The 24,484-nt window shown below is 33.6% G+C and overlaps 1 protein-coding gene across 3 annotated transcripts in view; it reads left to right on the top strand.

Moving 5' to 3' along the window:
- Positions 1 to 23,912, top strand: part of Anln (anillin, actin binding protein) — a 59,845-nt gene extending 35,933 nt beyond the window's left edge. Inside the window, exons 20-25 of one of the 3 annotated variants that reach the window (XM_046460655.2) lie at positions 848 to 960; positions 2,371 to 2,424; positions 10,373 to 10,459; positions 15,327 to 15,434; positions 19,844 to 20,016; positions 22,603 to 23,912. In XM_046460655.2, the coding sequence (XP_046316611.1) occupies positions 848 to 960; positions 2,371 to 2,424; positions 10,373 to 10,459; positions 15,327 to 15,434; positions 19,844 to 20,016; positions 22,603 to 22,726 (659 nt within the window). In that variant the 3' untranslated portion in view covers positions 22,727 to 23,912. The remainder of the gene's footprint in view (positions 1 to 847; positions 961 to 2,370; positions 2,425 to 10,372; positions 10,460 to 15,326; positions 15,435 to 19,843; positions 20,017 to 22,602) is intronic. The other 2 variants (XM_046460654.2, XM_046460656.2) reach the window with 2 other exon arrangements.
- The last annotated feature ends 572 nt before the right edge of the window (positions 23,913 to 24,484 follow it).

Raw genomic sequence — 24,484 nt, forward strand, 5'->3', positions numbered from 1 at the left:
TATGTTGGTCTTGTTTGGGATAATGTTTTTGTGTATTTTTTAAAAGTAACATTTAAGGTTATTGGCTGGAATAACAGATAGTCTGGTTGTACATTTCTTAGTTACCAACATAGGCTACCAATCTTTACATTATTTATGCTATGGTGTCAGTACACATGTGATAGTCACCTGGCAATTCCAGCAGGTAGCATTACTCTTCACTCCTAATTCTCTTGTTGGTTAAAATTTGTTGGGTGCTAGCCATGTAGTGGAGTTTACTTTTTTAAACTTTACTGATCATGACTGGTATTATGTCAGAAAAGCTTCATTCTACTTTACTGGAAACTGGGGCACCAATAAGCCAGGAGAGGCTTTATCTAGAATGGCTTTATATCTAAATTTTCCATAGGGGTTTAGAATGAAGTTGTTTTACTCACCTACTTTGGGTTATTAGTGTCTTCTTTATGGCATGGGAGTTACTAAGAAGTCCTATGCAGAGATAGCCTCTGCTTTTAATTATGTCACCCTGGATGATTAATAGCAATTGAAGTCTCTTCAATATTTCTTATGGGAAAATTGCTTTGTATGTATTCATTTTTAGGTCTGTGTCTTTAAAAAATAACCATTCAAAATGTAGGTATGTCTGTACCTCAAATTAAAAAGATAAAATTCTGAATAGTTTTCCTTCTTTATGTGTTGATATTTTATGTGTTGATATTTTATTCCCCCCCATATCTAAAAATGGAGGAAAATGAGGCAGTTTTCTCTGTGGCAATCTAATTTTATTCTGTTAGGATGGGGTGAGGAATTCTTCTTTATATTTACAAAAGTCACTTTGGATTGTACTGTATTTCTTCTTTCTTTACAGTTATGGCCAGTCCAGGAGGTCTCAATGCTGTGCGTACCAGCAACTTTGCTCTTGTTGGATCTTACACACTGTCATTATCCTCAGTAGGAAACACTAAGTTTGCTTTGGAAAAGGTAATCCTAAGAAACTTCTTTCCTGTACTTCCCAAATTAAAAGCTTCAAAGTTCAGATCTGCATTACATCACTATTGAGAATTTTTTTCACCATAATGTGATATGACTAAACTTTTGAATAGCTAATAAGACCATTTTAAGGAGTAAACAAACTAGAGGCACTTGGTTTGACTCCTGCTATGTAATATAGTATTTTTTACAAATATGTATTTTTAATTTTAATTCCTTAAATTTTTGATTAGCATGTAGTAATTATACATATTTATGGTTATAGTATGCTTATTTTAATAGATATGTACAGTATATACTGATCAATTCAGGGTAATTAGCATTTCTGTTTTCTTATTTCTTTATGTTTGGAGCTTTCAAACTCTTGTCTTATAGTTCTTCATAAAATATAGGTTATTATGAACTATGGTCACTCCACTGTGCTGTGGAGCACTAGAACATCTTCCTTCTAATTGTGCTTGAGTATGCTCTACCCTCCCTACCCTCCCTCCCATTCTCAACTCTCACTGTTCTACATTCAGATTGACTTTTAAAAACTTACATATATGAGAATGTACATGCAGTATTTGTCTTTGATATTTATATTACCATAAGAGATATCTGAAGTCATAATATAGAGGTGAAGAAGTAATGAAAAGTTAGAAGGCCTGATTTCTAGTATTTGCTCTGCTAGTAATTCACTCTTTAACATTAAACAAGAGCTGGACACGGGGATCCTTGCCTAAAGTCCCAATGACTTGGGAGGCAGGAGGATTGCAGGTTCCAGGCCAGCTTTAGAATCTTTTTTGTTGTTATTGTTTTTGGTCCTGGGTATCTAACCTAGGAGCACTTAACTACAGGGCCACATCCCCAAAACTTTTTATATTTTATTTAAAGACAGGGTCTCACTAAGTTGCTTTAGAGCCTCTCTTAAGTTGCTGAGGCTGTGTTTGAACTTGCATCCTTCACAGCTGCTAGAATTACAGATGTACTAAGCACCCCCAGAATCTTAATGAGGCCCCAAGCAACTCAAGGAGATCCTGTCTCAAAATAAAAAATAAAAAGGGCTGGGAATGTAGCTCAGTGTAAAGTGCCCTGAGTTCAATCTTTAATCTCCATGATCAAGAAAAGAAGAAAACATTATGCAAAGTTACTTTATTTCTCAGAGGTCTTGGTATCCTAGTAGAATATTATGTTTGCAAAAAGAAGCTCAACTTTAAAATTCTATGAAAAAAATTTCTTTTAGTTGGTGGACAAAAAGCAGACTATATTTGAAATTTTAACTACTGTTAATGAATAAATGTATTTTAACATGCTAATTTCTAAAAATTTATGTAACTTTTTATATAGTATTTCAGGTAGTTTAACAAATTGAGTGATCCTGGGTCTTTTTTTTCTTTGTCTTTTTGTTGTTTGTTTTAGATAAATTATGATGTAAAAGAGCGAGAGCTACTGGGCTATTTGTTCCAGGAAAAGGTTGCCATGTTTTCTTTGCTTAAAACTAATGTGCTTAAAAAAATCAGTTCTTCATTTTTGGTTCTTGCATATTTGTTTTACTAACTATTCTGATATCTTTTTGGTTATTTTGAATAACTAAGGACATTAAGTACATAATACTTTCTTTGGACTCTTACAAATGGGCATCTTTTTCTCCATTCTCATAATTCTTTAAATTTTTCTTTGAAAGTTCTCTCTTTTATAAATGCATGTTTGGTATTTGGGTTTTTTTTCTGCCTATATGCTTTCATCTAGTTATGAATTCTTTAAAATTCTGTGGTCCCTTTGTTTTTTTTCCCAAGTACCAATTAGACTACCAAATTAGTAACTATGTTTAAAACTAAAATTATTCAATATTTTTGATTTTTCGTGTACTGAAAAAGCTATTGTTGATGTTTTTAAATAAAAGTAGAAAACTTTCATGTTCTTGGTTGGCTAATTGGTATATTGTTATAGATGATACTTTGCATATTAATTTTGAAATTAAAATGTACTTAACACTAAAATTATATTGAATATGAGCATTTATTTAGAAGACTTTAAAAAGATTTGCTATTCTTGTAAAAGATCAGTGCAAACATTTTGTGGGAATATAGAAATGCTAATTGACAAAATGCTGGATAGTATTTTTTTAAATTTTAAATTCTTTTTAAAATTATTTTTATTTGTTCTACTTAGTTCTTATTTTAAATTCTTAAAATAAAATTTGCAAATCAGATAAGCATAAGAATTGGGTTCTATGAACTGTATTCCTTGTTTGGTATAGTCACATAGCCAATTTTCACATATGTAGGCGATTTCATTAATCTCTAAAATGAGACTTCATTGACATCTTAAGTATAGACTGTTCTTTAGAAAAATTTTTGGCTGCCATTTTAATTCAAAATGTTACACTTAAAAATTAATATTGTATTTCCATTCTCTTAATAACTTCTTTGTAATTATAACTTAAATTACCAACCATATGGTTGAGTGCAAAATCAAATAACTGAATTTAATTGGTTGTCTTTTACTCTTAAGTCTCTGAATTAAAAACCATTTCAATGTAAAATTTGTCCTAAATGTGCTTTTGTGAGTGATGGGGAAAAGCAAATATTTATTCCAATAGCTTTTGGTTGATATAGAAGAATATTTCAATAGATAGTAAAGTTTATATGCTTAGTAAGTTGATGGGGAAAATGTAAGACCTTTTCTGCTCATATAAATATTCTGATTTAATTGACTTTGGGAGAGTAGACAGGTCTCTCATGTCCTACTTTTAGTATAAGACAGTATCTGTCTATTTTATTGGTGCCTTGACCAACGGCATAAAGGTTATCTCTGATATACCCTTCAGAAAGGAATGTCTTTTGAGGTTAACCTAGGTTGTTTGCTTCACAGATTTAAGATATCACTAATAGTGGATTGCCATCTGATTTGAGGTTATAGATATCTGCTTTAAAGCCTGACATCCTGGAGTCACAAAATCTTTCTCTAGGGAATCCAGAACACTCATAGTTTTATTATACTTTTTATGGATAAAGGGAAAATGACATCTCAAAGCTCATCCTTCTTCTTCTTTTTTTTTTTTAATCTAAAAAAAGATTTGCAAGACCTTTATTCATGAAACTTAAGCTTTGCCAAATGACTTTCAAGAAGAGCTAGATTGCTTGTCCAGCGTGTGTGAGGCCCTGGGTTTGGTCTCTGATATCACAAAAGAGCTAAATAATTGAGGCAGCCTTCTATCTTAACAAATCCAGAGCTTATCATCTGACCTAAATGAACTTCTTAGGCATTAAGCCTTTTAGGAAATAGAGATGTTAATTTAAACATTATTTGAGCAAACATTTATGAAGTAAAACAACCAATTGGAATTATAGAATTTTGGGATTGGAGGTAGAGTGATTAGGCATTCTAAAGCTGTTAAGTTTCTATCTGTTGGCCTCTGTGATTAAAATAGTTCATATACCGTGTATAATTAATGACAACATTCAACCTAGTCATAAGTTATGTTTTATAACACAGTTGAAGTGTGGACTCCTTAAACAGATTAGAATTATAATCTTTTCATGCAATTCTCCACACTTGACAGGGGACAGTAAGCTTGACGGTTTTGTGAATATTTTCAATTCTCTTCTTTATCAGGACAAGCTTCTAATCAAGAATATTGTCTACTTTTCCAAATCTCTAAAGCAGTGAGGTACATTTTCCCCTCATCTTTCTGAGATTTTTTATCTCCAGCATTCTCTGGGCTAAAAAATGAAATTTTATTAATTAGCATTGAGAGGAAAGAATCTAAGAACTTAAAATTGACAATATGGAAAAGAAAGAAGTTTTAAGAAATGGGTATACTGAAAATACGATGTTTTGATTCTACATATGGTTGTCTAAAGTTAGAGGTTTATTTCATGGAATTAGTCGATTGGAATCTATATATGTGTATATATAATATATAAATTGTAATTTTTAAAATATTTTTATATATATATATATATATATATATATATATATATATATATACACACACACACACACACACACACATATTTGGGGAGGGGTCTTAGAATTTCCCTTTAAGTTACCTATTTTGGGTTGGAGGATCAAATTGTAATGAACTAACACTATGGTGAGAACTTTTAAATTTAGACTGAATTAAGATTATTCCACTCAAAATGTTATTGTTTTTCACAGGGCAGACGAAATGATGGATAATAAATAGCATCTTTCTTCCTTTTTGACCTAGAAGCGAATATCACTTTAGATATACATGTTACCATTTTATACTAGTGATGAAATCTATACAGTTGAATTTTTTCTTATTTGTAGTCCCTAATTCAAATTTGAAATCATTTCAAATTGTCACATATGTTTAAACATCTTTTATAATTTAAAAAGTGCTTTTACATGAGGTGTCTATTAATCTATTGATAAGAAAGATTTATTTAAAAATATTTCTTATGAGAATTTTCATGCTGGAAGAAAATATCAGTTCCCAAACTTTTAACTAGTAAGAGCAGCATAGTCAGTATTTAGACATTTAATTTTAATTTTGTCAATTTTGGGTGGTAGGGGGTTATGCTGGGGATCAAACTCACGGCCTCAAGCATGCTGGGTACACCCCCAGCCCTCTTTGGTAAGTTTTTGCTTCATGTATTTTAGAGCTACCTGCATAAATGTTTTGGATTATTGTATCATACTGATGAATTATTCACGCCATCTCCGATGACCTTTATTTTAAAGTCTACATTGTTGATATTAATAATGTAGTCAAAATAGCTTTTTATCATTGGTGTATATTATTATCTTTTCATCCTTGAGTTTCTTTGTGTCTATATTTCAGATTTATGTTTTATAAATATCTTTTATGGTCATGTGTTGTTTAGTCTGACAATATTTTGTCCTTTCACTGGAGTGTTTAGTCCATTTACATTTAATGTCATACTAGTGTGTTTGGGTTTAGACTACCATAGGGTTGGGCAAATTACAACCCACAAACTAAATCTAGCTTGTGGCCTACTTTCTTTTGTTAAAAAAAATAACATTACATTTGTCACAATAAATGGACCAATACTAATAAATTATTATTATTATTAGCAAAGTTCAACAGTCTATTTTTGTGATTACACTATTTGAGACACTGCTATGCCATTTGTTTTTATGTTGTCTATGGCTGCCTTCATGCTCTAATGGTAGAGTTGAATGGAAGTGACAGACCATATGGTCTACAAAGCCTAAAATGATAATTGGTTCTTTACAGAAAAAGTTTGTTGACAATTTTCTTTTTTTTTTTTTTTCCCTCAATTTGTTTCATCTGTTTTTGCTTCTTTGTTTTTTCTTTCTTGCCTTCTTCAGGATAATATTTAATATTTGAATATTTTCGTGATCCTTTTCATCTCCTCTGTTGAATTTTAGGTATACTTCCTTCTATTTATTTTTTTTAGTAGTTGCTAAAAATTACACTATGCATCCTAAACCTATTGAAATCTGCCTTGAAATATTATTACGCCACATCATGTGCCGTATAACAGAATCCCACAACAGTATAATCCCATAATCCCATTTGTCCATCCCATTATATTTTACTTCTTTATTATAATTCCCATCAAGCACTGTCATCATTTTTTCTTTAATTAATTTTTAAATGACATTTTAAAATTATGTTTTAAAATGTTGCCCTTTTGTATTTACCATTTATGGTGTTCTTTATTCCTTTGCAAATCCAGGTTTCCATCTGGGAACCTTGCACTCTCAGGAGGAACTTTTTAAAAATTTCTTGTAGTATAGATTTACTGGAAATAAATTCTCTAGTTTTTGTTCATTCAGAAATGTTTTTATAATTTCTTAATATCTGAAGGAAATTCTCACTCGCTCTAGACTTCAGGGTTTATGGATCTGTAGTTGTGTATTTTGTAAGTTTTGGCAGATTCTAACTCATTAATATTTCCTCTGCACAGTTCTACCTTCTTACTGGAGCTCCTGAGAAATCTATTAGACTGTTGACTATTTTCCTATAAGTTATGGCATGTTCTTATTTTCATTTAATTCTTTATTCCTTTGTACTTCATTTTAGATCATTTCTAATAAGCTGTTTTCTAGTCCATCTAAATTTTTTCCTGAGGTACCCCAGTCTCCTATTAAGCCTACCTAGTAATTACTAAGTAATTGAAACTCTTTTTTCTTTAGTTTTGAAATTTCAGAATTTGGACCTGTTTTAACAGCTTTTAATTCTCTGCAGATATTCTGTATCCTTTTAACCCATTTTTGCCCATCTTTTGCTCTAAATTCTTATTCTGATTCAACATTTAGATTATCTGTGGATCTGGATTTGCTATTGATGTTTTTTTTTTTTTTTTCTCTTGATAAGGGCCATATTTTCATGCTTTTTCATGTCTTGAGTATTTTTCTTTTTTTAAAATTTAATTTTTTAATTTGTTCTAACTAGTTATACATGACAGTAGAATGTATTTTGATGTACTGTACACAAATGGAACATAGCTTCTCTTTCCTCTGGCTGAACATGGTGCAGAGTCACACAGGTAGTGTGTATAGGGTACTAATGTCTGTCTCATTCCTCTGTCCTTTCCATCCCCACACCTTCTCCCCTTCCCTCACTCCTTCTGCACAAAGTTCCTTCATTCTTTCCTTATCCGCTCCCCCCCCCCCATTATGGATAAACATCCACTAATCAGAGAAAACATTTGGCCTTTGGTTTTAGGGGGATTGGCTTACTTCGCTTAGCATGATATTCTCCAGGTCCATTGATTTACCTGCAAATGCCCTAATTTCATTCTTTAAGCCTGAGCAATATTCCATTGTGTATATATACCACATTTTCTTTATCCATTCATCTGTTGAAGGATATCTCGGTTGGTTCCATAGTTTAGCTATTGTAAATAGCTAATATAAACATCGATGTGACTGCATCACTGTACTATGTTGATTTTAAGTCCTTTGGGTATAAACTGAGGAATGGGATAACTGGGTCAAATGGTGGTTCCATTCTAAGTTTTCTGAGGAATCTATACTGCTTTCCTTAGTGGTTGCACCAATGTGCCTTCCCACCAGCAATGTATGAGTTTCCTTTTTCCCCACATCCCTGCCAGCATTTATTGTTACTTGTTTTCTTGATAATTGCCATTCTAACTGGATTGAGATGAAATCTTAAGAGTTTTGGTTTGCATTTCTCTAATCACTAGAGATGTTGAACATTTTTTCATAGTTTGTTGATTGATTGTATTTCTTCTTTGAAGTGTTCAGTTCCTTAGCCCATTTATTGATTGGGTTATTTGGTTATTTGTTAAGTTTTCTGGGTTCTTTTTTTTTTTTTAAAGAGAGAGAGAGAGAATATTTTAATATTTATTTTTTTTAGTTTTCTGCGGACACAACATCTTTGTTTGTATGTGGTGCTGAGGATCGAACCCTGGCCGCACGCATGCCAGGCAAGCACGCTACCGCTTGAGCCACATCCCCAGCCCTGTTTTTTGGGTTCTTTATATTTCCTGGAGATTAGTGCTGTTTCTGAGGTGTGTGTGGTAAAGGTTTTCTCCCATCCTGTAGGCTCTCTCTTCATGTTATTGATTGTTTCCTTTGTGAGAAGCTGCTTTTTATTTTGAATCCATCCCGTTTATTCATTCTTGATTCTTTTCTCTTTTCAAAATTTTAACCAGCCTAGTGGTTATGAAGTGGTGCCCCTTGTAGGTTTGATTTTGTATTTTTCCAAGTACTGTTGATTTTGAGCATCTTTTTATGTGTTTATTGGAAGATATACATGTATATATTCTTTGACATCCAGATATATACCTTTTGGGTGGGGGGGTTGCTGGAAATTGAACCCAGAGGCATTTAACCACTGAACCACATCCCCACCCCTTTTCTTAATATATTTTATTAGAGACAGGGTCTCACTGAGTTGCTTAGTGTCTTACTAAGTTGCTGAAGCCAGCTTTGAACTTGTGATCCTCCTGCCTCAGCATTCTTGAGCTGCTGGGATTATGGGCCTGCACCACCACTCCAGGCAGATATATATCTTCTTTGAAGAAATGCCCATTCAAGTCCTTTGCCAAACGTTTAATTGGGTTGTTTGGGTTGTTCTTTTTATTGTTTCGTTGTTGAGTTCTTTGGCTTTTCTGAACACTAGACCATTACATATCACATTTTCTTCATCTATTCTGTTGGTGGTCATTTAGGTTTTTGCTACCTCATAGCTATTTTGAGCAGTGGTGCATTGAAGATGGGAATGCAGATATAACTTTGAGAACCTGATTACAGTTGTTTTGGACAAATACTAGAAGTGGAATTGCAGGGTCATATAGTAGTTCTGCTTTCAACTTTTGAGAAACCTCTATACTGAAAGGTTTTTGATTTTGATGAAATAAAATTTATTTTTTTTCCTTGTGTTGCTTATGCTTTTGTATCATATCTGAGAACTCATTGCCCAACCCACAATCATGAAGCTTTACCTTCATGTTTTCTTTTGAAAGGCTTATGGTATTTGCTGTCATATTTAAATAATTATCCATTTTGAGTTAAAGTTTTGTATATGGTATGAGGTACAAGTCGTCCAGTCTCTTTTTCATGTGACTATCCAATCTTCTCAACACCATTTGTTGAAGACTGCTTTGTGCCTTTGAATGGTCTTGGCATCCTTGTCAAAAATCAATTGGCTACGCATGTATGAATTTATTTCTTTGGGCTCTCAATTATTTTCCCTTTGTTTATGTGCCATCCTTTGCCAGTACTACAGTTTGAATTAATTTTTTATTTTTTAAAATGTATTTATTTATTTGGTATGGGGGATTGAACCTAAGGTCACTTAACCACTGAGCCATATCCCCAGACCTTTTTATTTTCATTTAGATACAGGGTCTCACTAAGTTGTATAGGGCCTCAATAAATTGCTGATACTGGCTTTGAACTTGTGATCCTCCTATTTCAGCCTCCAAAGTTGCTGGGGTTAAATGCAAGCACCACTACACCTGGTGAATTAATTTTTTTAAATGGGGATATATAATTTCTCCATCTTTGTTTCTGTTTTTCAAGATTATTTTGGTTTTTAGGACTTTTGACAATTTCCTATGAGTCTGAGGATTAGCTTTCTCATTTCTGCAATTCATTTTTCTTTATTAGTAAATTTAAGCAGTTGGTCTCCAGTTGAGTATATTCTGTTGATGGAGAATAGATAAATATGTAATCTATTCTTAAATCTATGTTTTATTTTTCATATTAATTAGGGTTTTTATTTTTGTCAAGCTCTACAGTGAATTAATTTATTCTTCAAAAGTGTTTGTTGCTAAGGAATCAGTGGCTTTTTGGCTATGTCTTTTATATTCCAACTTTAGAAATGATGTATTTTCTATGCATATTATTCTTTATTCATGATTTATACATGTTTTATCAAGAAAAATCATCTTTGAAACTATTTTACAAATAATTTGCCCTTTTCTTCCAGGTACCCTTTTTATCTCCTTTGGAAGGTCATATTTATTTAAAAATAAATTGTCAAGTGAATTCAAGTGTTGAAGAAAAAGGTTTTCTAGTAAGTAGCATAATTTAGTCTTTATTTTCCTTTTTCAATTTTATAAAACATAGACTTGGTTTCCCATAGGAATGAAGGTCTATGTGATTAAATGATAAATTGGTTCAATAAAGATTTGTTGCAAATCGTCTATATGCCAGTCATTGTGCTGGAATACCATAGGCCATAAAAAGCAATCACTCAACTAAGGCTTTTAGTTCACTAAGGGGAAATACAAATGAATAGGCAAGTACAATACAGTACTAAAGTAGGAGCAAACACAGTGGGGTAGGTGTGAGCTGGCAAAATATCTGTCCTGTGTGTGGAGAAGGTTAAAGGAAGCTGCTGGAAGAAGTAACTTCTAAACTGCTCACTGAATAAGTTAGGGGAAAGGAGATAAGTGTTCCATATAAGGGGAGCATGTTCAGTGGCCTGGAGGGCCCTTCCCTCTCTTACCCTCACCTGAAGTAAAGCATGAGACACTCCAACAATGACAGGTATTTCAGCCTTTGAGTTAAGGGGAGGGGTGGAGGGAGGAGAGGGACTAGAAAGCAAAGTATAGTTAGGGGAAATGGGCCAAGTGTCAAAGGGCATTTAAAAGATTTTGGGCTTTATTCTGAAGCCAGTGGGGTATTCTTAAAGCATTTTAAACAGAGGAAAACACTAAATTTGGGGTTTAGAAAAATCATTTTGACCTGACATATGGAACATGATTGGAGAATGGTGATCCTGAAAGGCTAGTTAGGAAATAGGTACTGGGTGTGAGAGATGATGGGAACCACAAGTGGGATGCAGGGAATGGCTCATCAGAGAGACATGAAGAAGGAAGCAAGCAGGTGATTTGGCTCTAGCAGGTGAGGAAATCACAAGTCACGAATGGCGCTCAGCTCCCTCTTTGCACATTTTGAGTGGCAGGAATACTATTGAGGTAAAGCACCTGGTGGGAAGAGCAAGTATGTTCTTCCTTCTCACATTTGAGGCTGGAGGCCATGTATCCCCCCACCCCCCAATATTTTATTGTGAGAAATGGCAAACAAATAGCAATGTGTATAGAATTTTACAATGAGCATCCGTCTATCCACTTTCTAGATTTTATCTTACACCTGTAACATTTTTTACTACCTTGTTTTACCACATATCTCCTATCCAGCCATTCCTCTATCTTTTTTTGGAAGAATTTCAAAATATATTGTAGACATTAAGGGCTTTCCCCTGAAACTTAATTGCCCATTTCTTGAGTTTTGATAAATACATAGATGTTTATAACCCAAATTTCTATTAAGATTTAAACTAATAAGTTTCCTCATGCCCCTTCCCAGTCAATTCCTACTTGCAGTGGGAAGTTTTAATGAGCTGGGTTTTAAATTATTTGAATTTTAGGACTAGAGATGTGTTTCAAAGATCAGGATTTGGAACTGAGGGTAGAAGTTTTAGTGGTGATAGAGGTATGGATGTGTTTGCATGTCAAGGTAGTAATGGAAGGCCAGGGCCAATGAGCAGAGCAGACCAGGGGTAACATTGACATTTAAGTGAGATAAGCCCTCAGAGGATTCCACAGGGAAGGAAATGGAGAATTGAATGTTTTGGTTGCCTAGGGAAGGGTTTGAAGGAGGGAGTGGTCAAGTTAGATAAGAATCCACTGTGACTGCTGGAGTAATAAGGTGGTCATTTCAGCCCTGGCAAGAACAGAGGCTAGATCACAAGTGGTTCTCTAGATCACAACTGGTTCTGGATCAGGTGAGGAGTGAGAGCAGGAGTAACTCTTGTAAACAAAGTTTGGTAGCAAGTGGGAAAAGAGAAGAGTGAGTGTACTGTAGGGTGAAAGAGGGACTTGGTCCTCATTTATTAGGATGGGAGAAACTTGAGCAGCTCCAAATACAAATGAGTGATTTCTAACAGGGCCAAAGAGGATGAAGATAGAAGCCATAGGGAACTTGAACTAGAGTAATTCATAAAGCAAGGTCATGAGGGGATGAAATGTTCATGGGATCAGTCTATATAGAATTATACTTTTTCTGTCATTAGAGGATAGTATATGTGTAGAATACATAGAAAGTTTTGTTTATGGTGAAAATCGAATTGGTTTTCTCTTTGACACAAGAATTTGAATGATACAAGGGATGTTACAAATAAGTTTGCAGTTACTATTGAAAGGTGCAAAAAAGAAGAGTTAAAGTATAAAATAAAGCCCATGTGGCCTAGCTAAATCAGACTTCCTACAGATAACACACACAATTTTTCCTTTCTTGTTATCTTCTTCAGTTATAAATCCAGTAGGTGGCAGTAGATAGTCTTGGAAAAGCATTTTTTTTTTTTTTTAAAGAGGGAGAGAGAGAGAATTTTTTAATATTTTTTTTTTTTTTAGTTTTTGGCGGACACAACATCTTTGTTTGTATGTGGTGCTGAGGATCGAACCCGGGCCACACGCATGCCAGGCAAGCGCGCTACTGCTTGAGCCACATCCCCAGCCCTTGGAAAAGCATTTTAAAATAAATTTCTGACTTGAAAGTCATGTTTACTTACTGACCTTTAAATGTAAATATTTTTACATTTTATTGTAGACACCTTTAGCAACTGATAGGTTCTGTTCTAGTAACCAGTTCATTTGTATATAATGTGTAACCTATTTAATTTTTGAGCTATGCTCTTAACTAGACTTGAATCCTAAAGCCATTGTTATTACACCCACAGTCACAGAAATGAAGAGCTCAGAACTCGCTCATATGACTTTGTCCTCTGCCTAAACAATGCATTTTTAATTCCACCTACTTTCTGTAAAAAATAGAGATTGTAACTGAAATGAAAGCTATTTGGTTCAATTTCCTTTCCTGCTGTGCCAGAGACAGCTGGAGGAGGAAGTCTGTAACCAGAGACATTGGTACCTGGTTCTAAATCAATGTGGGTCCAGATCGGTCTTGAATGATGACAGCAGAAAGGCGTTTTGGACAGGGAGCTAGAAGATGCCAATTTTGCTTTGTTATTGTGTGTTGTCACTTAATTTTCCCCTAACCCTCATTTTCCTCAGCTATAAAGATGAAAAGGCTGTCTTATTCCTCTTTGATTAAGTAGGGTATGATAATAACTCCATTAGCATTTCCCTTGACTGTTACCTTCAGGGTGTAAAAGATTCACACAGGAGGGACATGAGTCACCTGCACTAACTTGTGCTTGAAATTGAAATGACAAGATTTCTTTCTTCCTTAGCTATAAGCAGTGTTGTTCAGAAAAAAGCATGTGTTGGGAAAAAGAATGAGCTAGGGAGGAGGAAAAAGGACAGGAGGAATATGATTATTAGGAATATTTTACTAAACTAACTAAGCTTATAGATTTGAGGGTTTTTTTTTATCTATCATGGAAGCATCTCATACAAACTGCCTTTGCCAAATTCACATAAACCAGTGAATTGGAAAGAGTATGTATCCTATTGCAGGGTTGGTGCTAGGATTAGTTGAGTTAATGTGAAAACATGTTCTTGGAATAGTGTGCCTCCCAGCCAGAATCAAATAATACTAGTGTTGTTTTTAGCTACCCAACAATCAGAAAGGTAAAGTTGTGATTTAAAGGTAGGAAAACCTTGGTGTATTCTGAAATCAAACACAAAGATGCCTTTAGGTTATCTGCATCAGGGGATAGCAAAGTAGGACCCACCAGTGGTTGCTGTAGAAATGGGATAATCTGTTTACACTTAGTGTCTATGCTTCTTTTGTGCTACAAAAGAAAGCTGCATATTTGTAATATAGACTAGATGAACTACTATGACTGAAATATTTATTCTCTGGCCCTTCAAGGAAAATTTTGCCAACTCATGATCTATATATAGCATTGTTACATTTTTTCCCTTTTTTCTTTAATGTAAAAGTTCCTAAAGGATTTTTTTAAAAATTAAAAGTGAGGACTTCATATAAATTAGGGCTCTGTTATAACTACAATTGAAAAATCGCAGAGAAAAAAAACTTCCCAGCTTCTACTTAAATTGTTTAAGTGGAAGTACTTGCTCATTACCTATTTAGGTGTTTGGTCTGTAACCAACACTATCTTTCACCTACTCTTGGGATGCCACCTGCATTCCTAAGACATGTCTGACTGCAGGGAGATGCCACTTCCAAATGCAACTGATAGCCAGGCAGTGGACTTGGAGTTCTGATGTTTATCACAGTAGTCCATCAACTTATGATCATGAGTTGACTTTTATAATCCTGTTAGAAACTCTGTTCTAAATGAGAATAAATGAAATGCCAGACTTCATGTGAAGATAAGTTTAACTTAATATCCTATCACAATTTTTTTGTGTGTGTGTGTGGGAGGGTAAACTGGGATTGAACTCAGGGACACTCAACCCCTGAGCCACCTCTCCAGCCCTATTTTGTATTTTATTTAGACACAGGGTCTCACTGAGTTGCTTACAGCCTCACTGTTGCTGAAGCTGGCTTTGAAGTGATCCTTCTGCCTCAGCTTCCGGAGTTGCTGGGATTACAGGCGTGTGCCACTGCGCCCAGCCTGTCACTAGTTTTTTAATGCAGAAGATATTATACTCTCATGTCATTATATTCTATAACACTCATACATCTCTCTTGTTTAAGGAGCATTTGGTTAGGGATACCATGCTCATGAAAACTCTAAAGTTTTATAGAGATATTTATTTGAGGTTAATTATCTAGGTGGTATTAAATGCTTTTAGATAATATAACAGTTATCTTCTGATGTGAACAATCAACAATTTTCATTACTAAAGTAAAAAGATATGATACAAATCATACAAATACATTTTGACATGAAATGTGGCAACATGAAATGTGGTGACATGAAGTTGAAGATACAGAATCAGCATTTTATAGTTTGGACATTTTCCTCCAGTTTCTCAAGTCAGCATTTCAATTGACTTTTCCAGACCATATTTGAAGATGTTAGTGGTTTTGGTGCCTGGCATCGAAGATGGTGTGTTCTTTCTGGCAACTGTATCTCTTATTGGACTTATCCAGATGATGAGAGGAGAAAGGTAATTTAAGTAGTACTGATTGGTGGTGAAGAGCTCTGATTTTCATGTGGTGTCTCATGCAAGTGTTCCCTCTGTCCTTCAAGATTCTCCCTTGCATGTACTTACTAAGCCCTTAAAATGTTCTTGCTGCAGTCCTCTGTTTGTCAAGATTTTATATCCTGTCCATTGCTTATGATTTTTCTTCTTTTCTCTTAGAGTCTTTCTGCCCCCTCCCCCCTCCTGTGCTGGGATTAGGGCCTGAGCATACTAGGCAACCATGTACATTAAGCCACATCTCCAGCCAAAGCAGTACTTTATATCTTTCCACATCAAAAAAGATAAATCTATGATATTGTGTTTAGTAATTATTAAATAGTATTACATTATGGTCATTAAGATTATTAGTATTTAAAAAATATATGTGAAATGTTTAAGATATTCAAACATCATTTCAGTCAACTTTAGTTATTAGTCCAGTTGAAGCTGTTTATGTAGATGTTCTCCATAGAGATAACCCATGCTAAAATTGTTTTTTGTTCCTATGTATTTCTTCAGATTATATTGTATATATGTAATATATGTTATTGCAATTGGTATTTTAAACATTGAACAAATAATATATTGTAAATATTCTACAACTTGCCTTTTTGAGGACAATGTGTTAGTTAGTCTAGGAGGATATGTGTATTTTTAGTTTCTTTTTCTCTGAATATAGTATTGCACTGTAAGACCACACACATCACACTTTATTCATTCTCCTCTTTAGGAGCACTTAGATTATTTCCACATCTTTGCTATTAAAACTAGTTCTGTTGCTTTTTAAATAAATGGATGAAAGTTCTGAGTTGTGGGATTTTTCATATCTTTAGCTATTTTGTCAAATGATTCTTTGAAGATAGTCCACAATTTTCCATTCCAACCAAGATGTATATGGGACTTCTCAGTTTTCCTATTTTTGCTGACACTTGATCTGTCAGCCTTTTAAACTTTTGTCAGTAGATCCAAAGTGTTATCTCACTGTTATTTTATATATCCTTGATTACTAGAGGAAGCATCTTTTCTTATATGTATGGCTATTTATATTTTCTCTTCTATTAATTGATTTTCTATATATTTTAGCCATTTCACATTCTTTTTTGTAAATTGGAATTATAATTCTCTAGTCTATGGCTTGGGATATCTTTTATTATTACAGTGTTTTAAAAATTTACTGAATTTTTTAATGTTGAGGAAACCAGATCTGTTAACCTATTGTGTTGTTTTTGTGACACTGGAATTTAACCCAGGGCCTTGTGCATGATAGGCAAGTACTCTATCACTGAGCTATATCACCAGCTCTTTGTACTTTTTGAGTCTTAAGAAAACCATCCTTACCCTGTAACCAAAAAATTTCTCTTATACTTTATCTACAAAGTTTTATACTTAACATTTAATTTATCTAGAATTTTTAAATTTACTTTTTGGGACCAGAGAAACTTTTGTGTGTGTGTGTGTGTGAGTGTGTGTGTGAGTGTGTGTGTGGTACTGGGGATTGAACCCAGGGCCTAGTGCGTGTGAGGCAAGCACTCTACTAACTGAGCTATATCCCCAGCCCTGGATAACAAATTTTGCCAGCATTATTGAATGGTCAGTCCTTTTCCCCCTGATTCACAGTGCCATTTCTGGCAAGTGTTAATATATTTGTTATATGTATACATCTAAGATATAATTATGAGTAGGTTTATGTTTTAGCTTTTCTATTCTGTTTCCTTTTCTCTTTTTCTATCCTAATCTCAATAACTACAGCTTAAAATAAATCTTAGTACCTGGTCAGGCAAATCTTTATTCTTATTCAATAATGTATTACTCTTTTTAGCCCTTTTATCTCTTTCTCTCCTGCAGGTGCACACACATGGAAAAGTATATTTTGCTTTTTTTAAAAATTTTTTTTAGTTGTTGATGGACCTTTATTTTATTTATGTATACGTGGTGCTGAGAATCGAACCCAGTGCCTCACACATGCTAGGCAAACGCTCTACTATTGAGCTACAATCTCAGCCCCACCCTATATTTTGCTTTTTATAATTAAAATATTCATGTACACAAAAAAGAAATAATATACTATACTATTAGCTCTGGGAAGTATTAATTTTGAAGTTTAATTTGTGTCTCCAGAACATACTTTTTTTTTTTTCTTGTTTTGCTGGGCATATTTTAAAGCAAGTACCAGGCTTCATATTAAACATTTCATCTGTGTGAGCCAGGCTATAGATTTCTACATTAGTTAATGCCCCAAGGGTAGACCAGGATTTCAGGCTAGCTTGCTCTTCAGCACTCTCTCTTCCTCATTGATTTTGGCTTTTGATGATTTCTTTTATTTTTTTAAGTTCAATTATCTAGAATTTTGGAGGGGTTATATAATAGCAGAACTTTCATACTATTTAGTTTCATACTGTTTAGTTTTCCATATTTGTTGGAAACTTTGTATCACAATTTATTTATATGGCCCCCCTTACTATCTTTTAATTTGTTTTGAATTTTTGCTATTGTGAAAAAATAGTGACTACATATGAATAAATATCTTTGTTTGCTTATGTATTTGCTCAGGATAAATTTCTTTTAAGTAGAATTGTAGATCAGAATATGTTTACTTGTAATGCTTTTTGATAGCTGTTATCAAATTGCCAGCCAGTCACAAACCATTTTATACTTGGGATGTAAGAATTTCTGTTACCTTTAACCAACGAACAGAGGATTTTACTGTTCTATCCAAACTTAGCCCATTTAAGGTTTTAAAAATTATATATTTTATTTTAATTCTTAAAATTACTAATAGAATTGACAGTTTTATTGGCTGTGACCATATGTATCCCTCTTCCTTTTTGGGGATCATTTGGTCTCATGGATTTTTAGTTAACATAGCACAGGAATGATTTAGCTTCCAATTGCTTGGCCTTATCTTTTAGAGATACATAAAAAAATATTTATACATGAAGTAAGATGTCTAGGCTTCTTTTTACTGAAAGAGGAGAAAAAGGTGAAGTATAGGCAAAAGGTAGTTGAACAGATGTATCTAATTGTTGAGGGTACTTAAGGGATTATATACTGTTCTTTTTGTTTTCTGTTTGAAGATTTCCATAATAGTGGTTTTGTTTATTTTAGGTTCATAGAATAGTTAATAACAGCCATCAGTTGGTATTTTTGGTTTCCAATTTTTTGTATAGCAAGAAACAATAAGAAATATTGACTATTTATGTTTAATATAAAATATTAAATATTTTAACTTTTAATTTTTAATTTAACTGATAAGTAATGACTTAGTCTCTTTATGATGGGGTCCAATATGTTTTCAATATATGTTTATATTGTGCAATGATCAAATCAAGCTAATTAGAATATTTATCACCTCAAATATTTTTCATTCATTTCTGCTGAGAACACTTAAAATTCTTTTATTATTTTTCAAATGTACATTATTATTAACTATAGTTATCATACCATGCAATAGAATTTATTCCTCTTGCCTAACTTTAATTTTGTACCTGTTGGTCAATTTCTCCCTTTATCTACTGCCTTCCCTTCCCCAGCCTCTGTTCCACTCTCTACTTGTATGAATTTGACTTTTTTAGATTCCACATGTAAAAAGTAAGATCAATGTGCTGTTTGCCTCTCTGTGCCTGGCTTATTTCACTTAACACAGGGACCTTTAGATTCTTTCATGTTATCTCAAATGTCAAAATTTCCTGTTTAAGGTTTTAAAAATTATATATTTTATTATTTTTATTATGTATTTTTTAAATTTTATTTTTATTATATGTTATTTTTTATTCCATATTTGTTGGAAACTTTGTATCACAATTTATTTATATGGCCCCCCTTCTTTCAAGGCTGAGTAGTATCCCATTTTAATATCCGTTCACCTGTTAACGGATACTTAGGTTGTTTCCATACTGTGACTATTGTGAATAATCCTGTAGCAAACGTAGCAGTGCTGACATCTCTTTGACATACTGATTCCAATTCCTTTGGGTATATATCTAGTAATGAGATTGCTGAGTTATATGGTAATTCTATTTTTAGTTTTTTTTCCAGGAACTTTCATACTGTTTTCTAAAATGGCTATATTTATTTACAATATCACCAACAGTGTATAGGGGTTTTTGTTGTGGTGGTGGTTACCAAGAGTTGTTCTTTTTCGTCTTTTTGATACTAGACAACTTAACAGGTATGATGTGATATCTCATTGTGGTTTTGATTTACATTTCCCTGATGATTAGAGATTACCAGGGCATTTTCCCCCATATATTAATTTTCCATTTTGGGGAAATTTAGCTTTTAAATGAATGGCTTTTTAATTTTAATTTTACTAACTTAACGCTTAATGTTTCTTGACTTAGTTTTGTCAAGTCAAGAAATTAGACTACTAATGTTTTTTAAATTTATTTTTAAAGAATCCCATAGGAAGGATTAATCTGGCCAATTGTACCAGCCATCAGATAGAACCAGCCAACAGAGAATTTTGTGCAAGACGCAATACTTTTGAATTAATTACTGTCCGACCACAGAGAGAAGATGACCGAGAGACTCTTGTCAGCCAATGTAGGGATACACTCTGTGTCACAAAGTATGTATCAGCCTTTTATTATTTCTGTCAACTAAGTAACTAATTACCCACTTTGTTCTTACCACTATGAGAAATATCAGAGTGACCTCTGACTTTGAAAGGGGAACAGCCATAGTAGGAAACACATCTACAGCATTAAGAGAACAGTCTATAAAACAATATAGTTAAGAAGTATTTAACATTCAGGTTATATCCCAGCTAATCATGTTTTCTAATATGTTCACAGTGTAGGCATTTTCAAGGTGGTTAGCTAATTAATAATCTTTGGGTTAAGTTTACAGATTTCATGTGTAGCTGAGAAGTCAAGCTTTATTTAAGAAAACTTGATAAATTCCTTCCTTTCCATTACAAAAATACCCTCATTTAACCCAATGATTTACAAAAAGAGTCTCATTCTTCAGATTCCTGGTTGGAGGTTGAGAGAATAAATTCTTGGGAATATCATTTTTTTGTTAACCTTCAGCTTAAGATACAAAAACTTAGTAATAACTCTAAGGGTCTAACATAGCTTCGTTTGCGTGAATGACCAAAAAGTTGGAAGACAAAGTTATAACTAGGCACAAAAATTAGAATTTGACAAAAACCTTTGTTCATCAGTCTGTTGCTGGATATTGAGGACAGGGAGATGGTAGCCTTAGCTCACTGAGTTTCTAATATGAAAATCTTAGAAAGCTGCAGCCCAGAGACATTATACCAAAATAGAACAATGTTGTTCCTTAGAGCCTGCCAATTTGTTTTTTAAAAACTAGGGGACCCATTCTTTGCAAATTCTTGATGAGTAGGTTACGTCCTGATTAATTCACATTGGCTTATCCATTCCTTTCCTTCCGGGACCTTCAACAGTAGTGTAAAGACAGGACAGGAGAGGCAAAATGGATTTGTAATTATTTTTGCTTGGTAGCTGCCCCATGGCTGGTCTCCATCATTGAGAGAACCAAAGTTCAGTACCTAAATAGTTCTGACCACAACAGCTTACTTTATCTCTTGTAAAATCTTACTCATATTTTTCATATAATCTTATTTTTTACTTGCTGCATAAACCCTTCTACACTGCTCTTTGGGACTTCCCCTATGGTAGAAGTAGCTAGATTACCTATTGCTCTAATTATTTTGTTTATTTATGTGTAGTTTTTCTTATAACATCATAACTTGGTTGTGTTCTGTTTTATCCAAGCATATTCTCAGTTTATAGTCCTGGCTATCTTAAGCTTTGCTTGAGGGTTTAAAAGTTATTTTATTTTTTTGATCATAACAATAAAAATACGCTGCAATTCTGCATTCTTTTTTGTCGATCCATTTCTCTGTAGTTAGTGCCTTTTAAACATATACCTTTTATCTAAATTTAATGTACCTCATTTTCATTTTTATTAACCAGGCTTGCTCTATTTCCCTTCTCCATCATAAAAGATTTCTCCTGATCAATATTGCCTACCTTACAGTAGACACTACATATTTGAACTGGAAATACCTTATCACATGGGGAGGCAATATTTATAGAGGAGCTTTAAAGTCAACAGACCTAAGTGTTTTTTTGTTTTGGTTTTTAATTTGTTTTGGGCACTGGGGATCAAACCATAAGCTACACTTCTGGCTCTACAAACCTAACTTGGTAACTTAATAGATGTAATCATGGCAGGTCACTTAACTTTGCTAGTTCTCTGAATTCTCCTGTGTCAAAAGGGAAAAAGAAACTTCATAGAGTGACAAGAGAGTTAATGAATAGATACACTTAGCACAATGTTGAGCACTACAAAAGGTCATTGTTATTCCAAGTAATATTCTTTTTATTAACATTTCGGAAATGGTAAATTTACCCCCTTATTCATTTTTGCACCATTTTAGTATAAATGACAAATTGTAAAGGTATAAAATGAGTACAGCATAAAACCCTTTAACAGATAAATGGCTATTCTCTAGAAGGACGGTCTGTCTGGGAATTAGGGAACTCCCCCTTTCCCTGCCATTGCTCACCCCATCAACCAGTTATTCATTCAACTTGTTGCTAATATGAATGCAAGGAAGAGATTCCTGGTATGACAAAAGTCTTAGAATCTTTATTTTAAGTACCACCATGTTCTACCAGCATAGTAGGACAAAAATAATGGGGAACAATGACAGTGGCATTACCTATAAAGGCAGGTTAAGATCCAAGAGCATCCAGCTCTTAGGGAGCCTGAGTCTTAAGGATATCGGTTACTCAGATTTGAGCTCTCAAGGATATCCATAACTCAGATTTGAGTCTGTGATAGTATTACTAGGAAGCTGCGTATACTCAGTGGGTGTCTCACATTGCCAAATTACCTAGGCAAGACTGCCTGTGTGAAACACCTTCTTTGTTGGAAACGTTGTTAGTGTGAGTTATGATCAGCTAACCAAACAGGATAATTTTACTCTATTATACTTAGAAAAACGTCTCATTTTGTGGTTCTTTATTAGAACTCATTAAAAGGTGTTAAGACTAACTCTTTTTACTGATTTATTTAGGCTTTTTTTTTTTTTTTTGGTTTTTATTTTTCTTAGCAAGGCTACATGAAGGTATGGAATGAGATGGAGGAGATTCTGACCTCTGTTTGTTTGTTCCTGTAGGAACTGGCTGTCTGCAGATACTAAGGAAGAGCGGGATCTCTGGATGCAAAAACTCAATCAGGTTCTTGTTGATATTCGCCTATGGCAACCCGATGCTTGTTATAAACCTATAGGAAAGCCTTAAAAATGTTTCTGTACCATTTAGAGGTTTTTTTGAGTTGTGTCATAAATGTATTTTAAGAAAACACATTTAAGAGCATCAGATTTACTGATTGCATTTAATGCTTTAAATAAGAGGGTTTGTGCAAATATTCACTACATATTATGCAGTATTTATCTTTTGTATGTAACAACTGATTTCTCATCTTTCATTCATAATTCATAAATAATTGGAAGGCAATTCATTATAATTGACTTTGCGTAATCCAAATAGAAAAATTTCATTTTCCTAGAAATTTAATTATCCAGTTATTCATGACAATTTTTTTTTTTTTTTTTTTTTTTAAGTTAGAAATCCTGAGTTATCTTCTTGGAGCTATGAGCCTCCAAGTAGCAAGGTCTTCCAGGGGTTAGAGAAGGAAACCTCTGGTTTGGTGATCCCTTCTCTAGCTTTGGTAGTTTTTTGAAAGCTTGTTACCAGCATACTGAAAATTTTTTTTTTTCTTAAGTACTTTACGGAACATTTTTAAAAATGGAGATGAGAACTTTTTCAAATAGCAAATGTATGTTAGTTTAAAGCTTGAGGCTGCATTTAAAAAAGAAATATAGGGAGCATTTTGTGAGATTTGGGGGTTAAATATTTTATATAGAAGAGTTAATAATCACAAGGTTTACATTTACCCCGTTACTATATATGCAGTGTGGTGCACATTTTTCATAGAAGTCAGGCTTTATTGAAATAATCCTTTTTGCCATGTAGCTTATAGATTTCTCACACGTTACCATATTAATTCTTTCTGCTCCTATAACAAGAACAAATGTAAATTGAAGAATTTTTATATTAAAAGAAGTAAACTTTTACCAAGCTGCTATGGATTAATACTTTGCTTGCCAAAGTTCTTGTCTTTTCTTTTCCCATGTCTATGTATGACAGTGTCTTAAAACCTATTTTGAAATCATTCAGAAAACCATTATGTCATGTATTGCCTTTAAAAGTCTAATACTTTTTTTATTACAAAATATTGTAAAACATAGTCTCAACCTTTAGATACACTTTGAGTTTTTTCTTTGAAGTGTTAGAAGTTATTGATGATTTCATTTCTAAACACTAAATTCTGTCACCTGTCATTTTATTTTTTAATCATTCAAATGTGTTTTTTCTTATGTAATAAAATATATTTTATGACCTCTTACCTAAATAAATACTTGTAAATGGCTTATGGAATTGGTTATTTAAGAAGTACTATGTGTGCTGCTCTGCATCTCTAAGCTCTGGGGCTTCTTGAGGGTATTGTCCTGACAGTATCTCATCTTTTTGTCTGTAGCCCAGACAAAAGGGTTTAGCTTATTGTATAATCCCAGGGTTGCAATTAAATGTGTGGATGGATGGAAGGGTTCCTTTCTGAGGCATGTCAGCAGAATATGGAAATTAGATGTGCATTTGAGAAGATGGTGGATGATTCCCAAGTGCTTAGTAGAAACTGAGTAGATGAGGGATATCACCACCCAAAACAGACAATAGATGTGATGGGACTGATGAGGTGGTTCCTTGTATTTCTTAATAGACTTGTATTTATTTTTGAACAGGCATTACATATGGTGGTACAAAATTCAAGAGGCTCAAAAAAGTTAAAGCAAGAAGTCTTATGTGTTGTAACTACTTGTACCCATTTTTGTGTGTCTTCCCAGAGGACACATGATTGCATATTACATGATTACATGTTACTTATAAATAGTTATATTCTTTAGTTATACTATTTATTATAAGTTAAAGGAAAAAAAC

Source organism: Marmota monax, unplaced genomic scaffold, assembly GCF_021218885.2.
Source record: "Marmota monax isolate L192 unplaced genomic scaffold, Marmota_monax_Labrador192_F-V1.1 WCK01_AAM20220418_F8-fsc00107, whole genome shotgun sequence".
In the NCBI taxonomy this organism is placed as follows: domain Eukaryota; kingdom Metazoa; phylum Chordata; class Mammalia; order Rodentia; family Sciuridae; genus Marmota; species Marmota monax.